A 13,890-nucleotide genomic window follows, 5' to 3' on the forward strand; every position below is an offset into this window, starting at 1 on the left:
GACAATGCACTTACATGCACCAGGAAGAAGAAGGTGAACTCCGGGGACCTGAGCAGGGAAGCGACACATGCAGGATATCTGGGGCAGGATCTTAGTGACTCCCCGCACAGCACATTATACACGGACAATGCACTTACATGCACCAGGAAGAAGAAGGTGAACTCCGGGGACCTGAGCAGGGAAGCGACACATGCAGGATATCTGGGGCAGGATCTTAGTGACTCCCCGCACAGCGCATTATACACGGACAATGCACTTACATGCACCAGGAAGAAGAAGGTGAACTCCGGGGACCTGAGCAGGGAAGCGACACATGCAGGATATCTGGGGCAGGATCTTAGTGACTCCCCGCACAGCGCATTATACACAGACAATGCACTTACATGCACCAGGAAGAAGAAGGTGAACTCCGGGGACCTGAGCAGGGAAGCGACACATGCAGGATATCTGGGGCAGGATCTTAGTGACTCCCCGCACAGCGCATTATACACGGACAATGCACTTACATGCACCAGGAAGAAGAAGGTGAACTCCGGGGACCTGAGCGGGGAAGTGACACATGCAGGATATCTGGGGCAGGATCTTAGTGACTCCCCGCACAGCGCATTATACACGGACAATGCACTTACATGCACCAGGAAGAAGAAGGTGAACTCCGGGGACCTGAGCGGGGAAGTGACACATGCAGGATATTGGGCGCACGATCTTAGTGAATCCCCACACAGCGCATTATACACGGACAATGCACTTACATGCACCAGGAAGAAGAAGGTGAACTCCTGGGACCTGAGCGGGGAAGCGACACATGCAGGATATCGGGCGCAGGATCTTAGTGACTCCCCACACAGCGCATTATACACGGACAATGCACTTACATGCACCAGGAAGAAGAAGGTGGACTCCAGGGACCTGAGCGTTGAAGCCACACATGCAGGATATCGGGTGCAGGATCTTAGTGACTCCCCGCACTGCGCATTATACACAGACAATGCACTTACATGCACCAGGAAGAAGAAGGTGAACTCCGGGGACCTGAGCAGGGAAGCGACACATGCAGGATATCTGGGGCAGGATCTTAGTGACTCCCCGCACAGCGCATTATACACGGACAATGCACTTACATGCACCAGGAAGAAGAAGGTGAACTCCGGGGACCTGAGCGGGGAAGTGACACATGCAGGATATCGGGCGCACGTTCTTAGTGAATCCCCACACAGCGCATTATACACGGACAATGCACTTACATGCATCAGGAAGAAGAAGGTGAACTCCGGGGACCTGAGCGGGGAAGTGACACATGCAGGATATCGGGCGCACGATCTTAGTGACTCCCCGCACAGCGCATTATACACGGACAATGCACTTACATGCACCAGGAAGAAGAAGGTGAACTCCGGGGACCTGAGCGGGGAAGCAACACATGCAGGATATCGGGTGCAGGATCTTAGTGACTCCCCGCACAGCGCATTATACACGGACAATGCACTTACATGCACCAGGAAGAAGAAGGTGAACTCCGGGGACCTGAGCGGGGAAGCGACACATGTAGGATATCGGGCGCAGGATCTTAGTGACTCCCCGCACAGCGCATTATACACGGACAATGCACTTACATGCACCAGGAAGAAGAAGGTGAACTCCGGGGACCTGAGCGGGGAAGCGACATATGCAGGATATCAGGTGCATGATCTTAGTGACTCCCCGCACAGCGCATTATACACGGACAATGCACTTACATGCACCAGGAAGAAGAAGGTGAACTCCAGGGACCTGAGCGGGGAAGCGACACATGCAGGATAACGGGCGCACGATCTTTGTGAATCGCGGCAGATGTGCATTCCGGTCGAACAATGTACTTTCAGGGATCGCGCAGGACGGGTAAGTAAATGTGCCCCAATGTCTACTGTATATGGTGTGTAATAAGTGGATTTTGGAGAGCGTGGGGTAAAAGTTTTAGCTAAAAACCTGGTCTAAGACGTTCCCTGAGTCATAGGCAACAACTGTGCAAAATTTGGTGATTGTAAATGTGACGGTACAGATTCCTTTAGCAGACACACACTCAGCTTTATATATATACTCGCTGTAGCTCCCGGCGTTGCCCGTTATAGTAAATAACTGCTCTTAGCTACAACAAAATAGAATAGGTTAAAAATAACTTTGACAGTCTCTTCCAGTGATGTCTCTGACGCTCGCATTCCAGCAACTGTCTGTCTCCGATGCTCTAATTTCACACTCTCTGTCTCTCACACTCTTATAATGGTGATTGTCTCTTTGTCTAAGGGGAGATTTATCAGAAGTGTCTGAGGGCAGAACTGTTCTAGTTACCCATGGCAACCAATCAGAGCTCAGCTTTTATTTTCCCACAACTGGTTATAAAACAACAGCTGATCTCTGATTGGTTTCCATGGACAACTGGAACAGTTTTACCTCAGAGGCTTCTGATAAATCTCCCCCTGTCTCTGTCTCTCCATCTTACCTCACACATAAGCGTCTTATACTCATTGCCTGTGCAACATTCCCCACCGGGGCCGAGCCTTTTCTTGGGGCCTGGAGGCAGCCGGGGCCCAGAATACCGGAGTGGCTGGCGGTTGCGGCCTAGGGCACGCTGTGGTCACGGTGCTTGTTATGGGGACCGGAGGGCTGTCCTACAGCCTGGCAGCTCTCCAGCAGGTGGTGTGTGCAAGAAATATGGAGGGAGAGGCTGATGTACTGGATCTCCCTGGGGCACCCCTTAGAGTCTGTATTACGTGTCCCTGGTAGATAGATGGGGCGCCCTTGATGGTGATACAGCCGTATCAGGGACCAGACGGAGGCAATGTTGTGCATAAACTAACTTACAGTTCTTTATGCGAACCAACGGTAACAACAGGCCAAACGATTCTGTACAAGTGCAGTACTGGAGTGATCTTGGAGAAGGAACCTCAGCTTGCTGTGTCACCAGCCTGAATGCAGGGGCAGGCTCGGATGTAGCTGTGTCCAATGCTGGAAGCTGCAGCTTTGTCCTGTTTGTCCTATGTCACTCTGTCTGTAGTTATAGAGCTGAGGCCTAGGAGGCCTGTGATCAGAGCTTGTGCTCTGAGGTGTCTCTGGTAAGAGAGCTGGATTCCAAGAGACTGACTCCTCACCTGACTAAGGGTCTAGTTAAACCTTGGTCAGGTGGTCTCCTTCTCCAATCACACTCCAGTTCACAATTAAGTGCATTGAGGCATATCATTGGATGATAACCTTAATGTTGGAATAATAATACTGTATGCAACAACTACTTTTGTATGTATTACATGTATGAGCCTTTGTCTAGGGATATTGTCAATGTTAATAAAGTTAGGCTGTCAAAGAAATAAAAAAAAAAAAAAACTCTCTGAGACAGGAAGAGACAGCACAGACATCTTTCCTTGCTTGCTGCAGATGGACAGATAGCAGTACAGACATGTTATACTGTATGCTGAGAAATTCTGTGAGTTCTGTTCATAAATAAAGTTCCTTTTTACTATTCCACTACTGGAGAGTGATCTGAATAATCTGCTGCTAACAGGTTATGGGCCCAGTATCCAAGTATTGCAGTATCACAGTACAATAGTAAAGTGTGAACAGTAAGAAGATAAAAGAGGAAGATAAGATGGCAGCCAGCAGCAATCCTGTGAAGTTCTCAGTGCCAAGCCTGACAAACCAGAACCACCAATCCTGGAAATTCAAGGTGAAGATGCTTCTAATAAGAGAAGGTACATGGAAATCTACACAGGAGCCCAAGCCTGATCCTCCATCAGATGAATGGATAGAGAAGGATCAGAAAGCACAGAGCACTATCTCCCTCAGTATAGATGATGACCAGATTGTACACATATGCAAATGTGACACTGCAAAGGACATGTGGGAGGAGCTACAGAAAGTGCATGAAAGAACAAATCTCAGCAATAAGCTTTATCTAATGAGGAAACTGTATCAGTCTAAGTTAAGCAAGGGCCAGAATATGCAGGACTACATCAGAGACACCCTAGAAATAGTGGAGCGTCTGCGCGGTATAGGAGAAGACATAAAAGACTTCCATGTTGCTGCACTGTTACTCAGCGGTCTCCCAGAAAGCTATGACACGCTGGTCACCGCACTGGATGCACGGCCAGATGATGAGCTCACATTAGAGTATGTTAAAGGCAAACTTGTGGATGAGTACAAGAGAAAAACAGAGAGTGCAAGCAGCAGTGATGTGTCCACCGCAGAATCTGCATTACAGACTCAGGATTATACAACACATAAGAGTCATGTAAAGGAAACACGTGAATGTTTTGTATGCAAGAAACCCGGTCACTTAAAGGCAAACTGCAGAGTCTGGAAAGCAAAAATGAATCAGCTTAAAGGGAAAGGGAATAATCAGAAGGCCAAAAGTGCTATTAAAGATGAAAAGGACACTGTGTGTGTTGAATCAGCATTTAATACAAGTACAGGCAGATCAGCAAGGCATGTATGGTGTATAGACTGGTGCTACAAGTCATATGACAAATAACAGAAGTTTCTTTTCTAAGCTAGACCAAAGCAGATCAGAAAAAGTCATCTTAGCCAATGGTCAGTATATAACTTCAGAAGGAATAGGAGATGGCTACCTCCACTGCCAAGTCTCTCCAACAGAAACCAGAAAGATCCAAGTAAAGGATGTTCTTTATGTTCCAAGTCTTGAAAGCAACTTGTTATCAGTGAAGAAACTCACAAGAGAAGGGAATGTAGTTACTTTTAAGGATGACAACTGCATAATCACAAGAGAGGGTCATACTCTTGCAGAAGGAAAAATCAAAGATGAACTGTACCAGTTACAACACCAAGAGGCTGTTTATACTGTCAAACAAGAACAACATGAGAATTGCCTCCATGTGTGGCACAGGCGTCTTGGGCACAGAGACCCAGAAGCAATAAGAACGCTAGTTCAGGAAGAGCTTGCTAAGGGCGTTACAATTGACCAATGCAGTCAAAAGATGAAATGTACTAGTTGTCTTAAAGGTAAAATGACAAGGAAATCATTTCCTAAACACAGCACCATTACATCAGCACAGCCACTGGACTTGATTCATACAGATGTGTGTGGGCCAATGAGTACTCAAACACCTGGAAAGAAGAGATATTTTCTGACATTTATTGATGATTATTCAAGATATACAATTGTCTATTTGCTTCACAGCAAAGATGAAGTTGCAGAGAAACTAGAAGAATACATAGCTGAAGTATCCAACAAATTTGGAAGAATGCCAAAGATACTACGTGCTGACAATGGAACTGAATACACAAGTGGTAAGACACAAGCTACACTAAAAAGAAACGGAATCGTGTTCCAGACCACCATACCATACCACCCAGAACAGAATGGTATAGCAGAGAGAAAGAACCGAACTCTTTGTGAAAGTGGAAGAAGTATGCTGTTTGATGCTGAGCTACCAAACAACATATTGGGGAGAAGCAATAATGACCGCTTGCTATCTTCAAAACAGATTACCAGGGAAAGCTACAAAGAAAACTCCATATGAGCTATGGAATAATAGGAAGCCAGAACTAAAGCACATAAGAATATTTGGAAGTAAAGCATTTGTGCATGTTCCTAAGGAAAAGCGTACAAAGTGGGAAGCTCATGCAAAGGAAGGAATCCTGGTAGGCTACAGTGAAACTCAAAAAGGATACAGAATCCTGCACCCAGAGACCAACAAGGTGACAATCAGCAGAGATATAGTGATAGATGAGAACTCTGTATCACTCAAATTTCATGAAGTTACTCCAATAATTCCACTTGAGCAACAGTCACAAATTCAAGAAAACAATGAAGAAGACACTGAAGTGTGGATCGGCTCTCAAGCCACTGAAGAGGAGACTGTAATACCAGCTGAACCCTCAGTCAGGAGATCCAACAGATCAAACAAAGGTATTCCAGCTAAACGCCTGTCCTACATAGCGAAGACACTTTGTGAGTCAGAGCCTCAGTCATGGGATGAGATGCAACAACTGCCACTCCATGAAAAGCAGAAATGGATTAAAGCTGCAAATGAAGAGATGGAATCCCTTCAACAGCTTCAGACATGGAAGATTACCAAGCTACCACAGGGTAAGAAAGCAATCGGATGTAAGTGGGTTTTCAAAACCAAGTATGACTCTGATGGTAAAGTGCATAGATTTAAGGCAAGATTAGTTGCAAAAGGTTACTTACAAAAGTATGGAGAAGATTATGATGCTACATTTTCTCCAGTTGCTAAACAAACAACATTTAGAGTGTTAATGTCTGTAGCAGCTGTGCAAAACATGAAAGTAAGACATTTGGACATTAAGACGGCTTTTCTAAATGGTGACATAGAAGAAGAGGTTTATATGTCTCAACCAGAAGGTTATATTAAGAAAGGAGAAGAACACCTTGTGTGTAAACTGCAAAAATCTCTTTATGGCCTAAAACAATCGGCAAGAGCGTGGAACACTAAACTGAATGATGTTCTACTGAAAGAAGGGTTTACAAAAAGTCAAGCTGATCCGTGTTTATACACAAAATGTATAGCAGATAAGTGGATGTACGTTCTTCTGTATGTTGATGATGTTATCATAGCTCATCAAGAAGAAGCTGAAATTACAAAGGTAGGAACAATTTTGAACCAACATTTTGAAACAAAGGACCTTGGAAATGTGTCACATTATCTAGGAATCCAGATTCAGAGAGAAGATGATGGAAGTTTCCTTCTCAACCAGAAATCTAAAATTGTCTCAGTTCTCAACCAGTTTGGGATGTCAGAAGCCAAAGGCGCTTCAACACCAATGGATCCATCTTACCTAAAGTTGGAAGGAGAAGATGATTTACTACCTAGTAATGAGAGCTACAGAAAAGTAGTGGGGGCACTGCTGTACATAGCCACTACTACTCGCCCTGATATCACAGCGACAATGGGCATTTTATGCAGACGTGTAAGTAAGCCACGTCAAAGAGACTGGAATGCTGTTAAAAGAGTCCTCCAATATCTAAAGCAGACTCAAGACATGAATCTAAGGATATCTGCAAATGGTGATCTAAAGCTCACAGCCTACGTGGATGCAGACTGGGCTGGAGACTTAAGTGATCGAAAGTCAACAAGTGGTTACTTGTTCAAATTGGGAGAAAGTCCAATTTCTTGGTCAAGCAGAAAGCAGGTGTCGGTTGCTTTATCATCTACAGAGGCAGAATACATTTCGGCGGCTCATGCCAGTCAAGAAGTAATTTGGTTGAACCAACTATTAGAGGATCTTGGTGAAACTCCAACTCAACCTGTTACCATTTATGAAGACAACCAAGGATGTATTAAACTTGCCAGCAGTGAAAGGATCAATGCCAGGACCAAGCACATTGATGTAAGACATCACCACCTGCGTGATTTAGTGGAACGAGGCATCATTGACTTTGTCTACTGCGAAACTGACACGATGATAGCGGATGCCATGACAAAGCCATTGCCAAGAACCAAGTTTGAATATTTCAGGAACATGATGGGACTGACTGGATAAGTAATTGTTGAGTGGGGGTGTTGGAATAATAATACTGTATGCAACAACTACTTTTGTATGTATTACATGTATGAGCCTTTGTCTAGGGATATTGTCAATGTTAATAAAGTTAGGCTGTCAAAGAAATAAAAAAAAAAAAACTCTCTGAGACAGGAAGAGACAGCACAGACATCTTTCCTTGCTTGCTGCAGATGGACAGATAGCAGTACAGACATGTTATACTGTATGCTGAGAAATTCTGGGAGTTCTGTTCATAAATAAAGTTCCTTTTTACTATTCCACTACTGGAGAGTGATCTGAATAATCTGCTGCTAACACTTAACATTCTTAACCCTTGCCTATCTAGGCAGTATCTACCGCTGCTCAATTACCCCTATATGTACTGGGTAGTAAAAGGGCTTATTCGTAACTATTCCTCTGCCATGCGCATTGGCAGGAACGTTGTACCTATAGTAACCAATCACAGCTCAGAGCTCATATTAATGCAGTCAATCACGGCTCAGCTTCCAACTGCCACAGCAGCAGACAATGGCTCCTATATGGGGGGTAATAAGTGGGCTTTGGAAAGCGCGGGGTGAAAATTTTTGCTCAAAACTGAGTCTATGACGTTCCCTGAGTCACAGAGAGCGGCATTGCAAAATTTGGTGATTGTAAACGTGACGGTGAATATTCCTTTAGCGAACATACATACATACACATACACACACACACACACATACATACACACACATACACACACACATACATAAACATACATAAACATACATATAAACACACATAAACATACATATACACACACACACACACACATATACACACATATACACACACACAAACATACATATATACACACACACACAAACATACATATATACACACACACACACACAAACATACATATATACACACACACACACACAAACATACATATATACACACACACACACAAACATACATATATACACACACACACACACAAACATACATATATACACACACACACACAAACATACATATATACACACACACACACACATAAACATACATATACACACACACACACACATAAACATACATAAACATACATATACACACACACACAAACATACATAAACATACATATACACACACACACACACACACACATACATACACACACACACACATAAACATACATATACACACATACATACACACACATACATACACACACATACATACACACACATACATACACTCAGCTTTATATATCATCTACACCCCTCACACCACAACTGACCACAGAGAGAATGACACTTCTTATCTGCATATTTTCCTTGAGTTTCCAGTCACTAGGAGCCTGACCCTGCACCTCCGGCCTCCTCCACCTCCCCTTCTGTTGCAATGAAATGGTTAAAGTAACAATTACTTTTATCGTTTTAGGAAAACCCTTCAACCCCCTGAACGTCCTGAGCTGCGCGGTGGGGAACATCACCTGCTGCACTCTCCTGAGGGAGCACTTCGAATACAACGACCCAAAGTTACAGGAGCTGATCATAACCACAAGGAGGTTCATCTTCAACACACACTCCTACCTACATGAGGTACAGGACCCCCCAACAATGGCAGATCCCACCTGGAAGTAGACAGTAAGACTTATAGATTCCAAGTCCTACCGTTCCCCCTCCCGATCACTCACATAACCCTGCCCCTAGACATGTGACCACGCCCCTTTTACTATGGAGTTACAAGTGGAGTGGGGTGCCTGGCTGGACTGAGGCTCCCCATTATACATTTAATAAGGAGCTGTTCAGGACCCGGAAGAGCCGGCTATTGTTAGTGAGCGGAGCCTAATGATCCGACTCCCATGTCCCAGAGCCTTCAATGAACTCCCTACTATAAACTTTAGCAGGAGCTCACTGCAAATTAATCTAGGTTTACCAACCAACGGGCACCTCGGGCTGCAGGATAGAATAACACAACGATACATTACATTAAAAAAAGTATCACACATTGCAGCTGTAATACCACAGGTCACTAGGTTGTAACATAGGATAAGAAATGTATCCATTGGAAATTGGTAAAATTGCCTAGCATGGCTTAATAGGGTTGGCCAGAATCCATTAGCTCACTAGGAGGCCAACAAGGGCAAATTGGTTTGTAATGCCCCGTCCTGCAGGCCATTACACTTAAACTTGGGGGACAGGACAGGGACACGCTGACACTTGGCGGGACAGGACAGGGACACGCTGACACTTGGCGGGACAGGACAGGGACACGCTGACACTTGGCGGGACAGGACAGGGACACGCTGACACTTGGGGGGACAGGACAGGGACACGCTGACACTTGGGGGGACAGGACAGGGACACGCTGACACTTGGGGGGACAGGACAGGGACACGCTGACACTTGGGGGGACAGGACAGGGACACGCTGACACTTGGGGGGACAGGACAGGGACACGCTGACACTTGGGGGGACAGGACAGGGACGCGCTGACACTTGGGGGGACAGGACAGGGACGCGCTGACACTTGGGGGGACAGGACAGGGACGCGCTGACACTTGGGGGGACAGGACAGGGACGCGCTGACACTTGGGGGGAGAGGACAGGGACGCGCTGACACTTGGGGGGACAGGACAGGGACGCGCTGACACTTGGGGGGACAGGACAGGGACACGCTGACACTTGGGGGGACAGGACAGGGACACGCTGACACTTGGGGGGCAGGACAGGGACACGCTGACACTTGGGGGACAGAACCGGGACGCGCTGACACTTGGGGGGAGAGGACAGGGACGCGCTGACACTTGGGGGGACAGGACAGGGACGCGCTGACACTTGGGGGGACAGGACAGGGACACGCTGACACTTGGGGGGAGAGGACAGGGACACGCTGACACTTGGGGGACAGGACAGGGACACGCTGACACTTGGGGGGAGAGGACAGGGACGCGGTGACACTTGGGGGGACAGGACAGGGACACGCTGACACTTGGGGGGAGAGGACAGGGACACGCTGACACTTGGGGGACAGGACAGGGACACACTGACACATGGGGGACAGGACAGGGACACGCTGACACTTGGGGGGAGAGGACAGGGACGCGGTGACACTTGGGGGGACAGGACAGGGACACGCTGACACTTGGGGGGACAGGACAGGGACACGCTGACACTTGGGGGGACAGGACAGGGACACGCTGACACTTGGGGGACAGGACAGTGCCCATATTTGGCTTCCCTGATATTTTTGGAGTCTTTCACCAGTTTCTCTTCCCGCAGCTCGGTAACACATTTCCATTTCTCCTGAATGTCCCGATCCTCAAGGAGAAAATCTTCAAAGAAAGTTCTCAGCTGATAGAGTTTGTCAAAATATACATTGAGAACCACAAAAGGAGCCTGAACCCCAAAGCACCCCGAGACTTTACTGACTACTTCTTGATAAAGATAAAAGAGGTACAGACATAGAGGAGCAGAAAGAGTTTCTAAATGTTGTGTATATATTGTGTTGTAAAGGTTCCCGGTTCCATGGCCCGCCCCCTGCCTGTATATCCTGTGTGAGAGGTAGTCACAGCCCCGCCCCCTGCCTGTATATCCTGTGTGAGAGGTAGTCACAGCCCCGCCCCCTGCCTGTATATCCTGTGTGAGAGGTAGTCACAGCCCCGCCCCCTGTCTGTATATCCTGTGTGACAGGAAGTCACAGCCCCGCCCCCTGCCTGTATATCCTGTGTGACAGGTAGTCACAGCCCCGCCCCCTGCCTGTATATCCTGTATGAGAGGTAGTCACAGCCCCACCCCCTGCCTGTATATCCTGTGTGAGGTAGTCACAGCCCCGCCCCCTGCCTGTATATCCTGTGTGAGAGGTAGTCACAGCCCCGCCCCCTGCCTGTATATCCTGTGTGAGAGGTAGTCACAGCCCCGCCCCCTGCCTGTATATCCTGTGTGAGAGGTAGTCACAGCCCCGCCCCCTGCCTGTATATCCTGTGTGAGAGGTAGTCACAGCCCCGCCCCCTGCCTGTATATCCTGTGTGAGAGGTAGTCACAGCCCCGCCCCCTGTATATCCTGTGTGAGAGGTAGTCACAGCCCCGCCCCCTGTATATCCTGTGTGAGAGGTAGTCACAGCCCCGCCCCCTGCCTGTATATCCTGTGTGAGAGGTAGTCACAGCCCCGCCCCCTGCCTGTATATCCTGTGTGAGAGGTAGTCACAGCCCCGCCCCCTGTATATCCTGTGTGAGAGGTAGTCACAGCCCCGCCCCCTGTATATCCTGTGTGAGAGGTAGTCACAGCCCCGCCCCCTGCCTGTATATCCTGTGTGAGAGGTAGTCACAGCCCCGCCCCCTGCCTGTATATCCTGTGTGAGAGGTAGTCACAGCCCCGCCCCCTGTATATCCTGTGTGAGAGGTAGTCACAGCCCCGCCCCCTGTATATCCTGTGTGAGAGGTAGTCACAGCCCCGCCCCCTGCCTGTATATCCTGTGTGAGAGGTAGTCACAGCCCCGCCCCCTGCCTGTATATCCTGTGTGAGAGGTAGTCACAGCCCCGCCCCCTGTATATCCTGTGTGAGAGGTAGTCACAGCCCCGCCCCCTGTATATCCTGTGTGAGAGGTAGTCACAGCCCCGCCCCCTGCCTGTATATCCTGTGTGAGAGGTAGTCACAGCCCCGCCCCCTGCCTGTATATCCTGTGTGAGAGGTAGTCACAGCCCCGCCCCCTGCCTGTATATCCTGTGTGAGAGGTAGTCACAGCCCCGCCCCCTGCCTGTATATCCTGTGTGAGAGGTAGTCACAGCCCCGCCCCCTGCCTGTATATCCTGTGTGAGAGGTAGTCACAGCCCCGCCCCCTGCCTGTATATCCTGTGTGAGAGGTAGTCACAGCCCCGCCCCCTGCCTGTATATCCTGTGTGAGAGGTAGTCACAGCCCCGCCCCCTGCCTGTATATCCTGTGTGAGAGGTAGTCACAGCCCCGCCCCCTGTATATCCTGTGTGAGAGGTAGTCACAGCCCCGCCCCCTGTATATCCTGTGTGAGAGGTAGTCACAGCCCCGCCCCCTGTATATCCTGTGTGAGAGGTAGTCACAGCCCCGCCCCCTGCCTGTATATCCTGTGTGAGAGGTAGTCACAGCCCCGCCCCCTGCCTGTATATCCTGTGTGAGAGGTAGTCACAGCCCCGCCCCCTGCCTGTATATCCTGTGTGAGAGGTAGTCACAGCCCCGCCCCCTGCCTGTATATCCTGTGTGAGAGGTAGTCAATCTTTTTATTTATAAAACACAAATACAAAATATTCACACGATACACATGATACATATAATACACATTATACACATGATACATTTTTGATACATATATACACAAGACAATTATAAGCCCCTCATCCTATTACATCATTAATGGGGACACATGGACGTTCCTCCACAGCAGGTTTTGAGGATTAACCCTTTTATCCCCCTCATATACTCTGGCCAGGCGCTAATGATGTTTCCCACCACTGTAGCCACAGATAATTCCTCGCTCCTCGCAGCCCCCCAGAGATGATAGACACAGACAGCATTGATAAGATACAACGTGCTCTTACTATAAGCCCTGAGCGTACATCACCTCTGCATATGTCTGCACTTCTAGATGGAGGAGATGTAACAGGCGAGACAGCGCCCCCCACAGCTGCCTGGTGAAGAGACACTCGTACACCAGGTGCTCCGTAGTCTCCACACCGCACTCCTCACCAGGACACGACCGATCTGAAGTATTCCTGATCTTCACATTCGCCTTTACATATATTTTTCCATGAAAACCCCATCACAGAACATCCTTCATATGAAGGGGCACCCTATGGTCCTCCATCAGCCGCACTGCCCCCCTAACGTCTACACCCGGGGCGTTCCTCCGCTCCACCACCGCCCTGTAGTCAGCGCTCAGTATAGACTTGTAGAGGAGCTTCCTGGGGATGTCCCTCATATCATCACATGTTATCTTACACTTTATCACCTTCCTGATGGCGTGCACCCCGTACCAGGACACCGCGCTCCTCACATGTTATCACCTCCCTGATGGCGTGCACCCCGTACCAGGACACCGCGCTCCTCACATGTTATCACCTTCCTGATGGCGTGCACCCCGTACCAGGACACCGCGCTCCTGACATGTTATCACCTTTCTGATGGCGTGCACCCCGTACCAGGACACCGCACTCCTCACATGTTATCACCTCCCTGATGGCGTGCACCCCGTACCAGGACACCGCGCTCCTCACATGTTATCACCTCCCTGATGGCGTGCACCCCGTACCAGGACACCGCGCTCCTGATATGTTATCACCTTCCTGATGGCGTGCACCCCGTACCAGGACACCGCGCTCCTGACATGTTATTACCTTCCTGATGGCGTGTACCCCGTACCAGGATACCGCGCTCCTCACATGTTA

At 48.4% G+C, this 13,890-nt stretch overlaps 1 protein-coding gene across 3 annotated transcripts in view; it reads left to right on the forward strand.

Moving 5' to 3' along the window:
- The window catches only part of LOC140132371 (cytochrome P450 2C8-like), a 51,697-nt gene that overhangs the window by 22,838 nt on the left and 14,969 nt on the right, over nt 1-13,890 (forward strand). Inside the window, exons 1-3 of one of the 3 annotated variants that reach the window (XM_072151057.1) lie at nt 5,429-6,076; nt 8,914-9,074; nt 10,758-10,931. In XM_072151057.1, coding sequence (XP_072007158.1) covers nt 5,446-6,076; nt 8,914-9,074; nt 10,758-10,931 — 966 coding nt within the window. In that variant the 5' untranslated portion in view covers nt 5,429-5,445. Of the gene's footprint in view, nt 1-5,428; nt 6,077-8,913; nt 9,075-10,757; nt 10,932-13,890 lie in introns of those variants that run through there. The other 2 variants (XM_072151058.1, XM_072151059.1) reach the window with 2 other exon arrangements.

Source organism: Engystomops pustulosus, chromosome 5, assembly GCF_040894005.1.
Source record: "Engystomops pustulosus chromosome 5, aEngPut4.maternal, whole genome shotgun sequence".
Classification (NCBI taxonomy): Eukaryota; Metazoa; Chordata; class Amphibia; order Anura; family Leptodactylidae; genus Engystomops; species Engystomops pustulosus.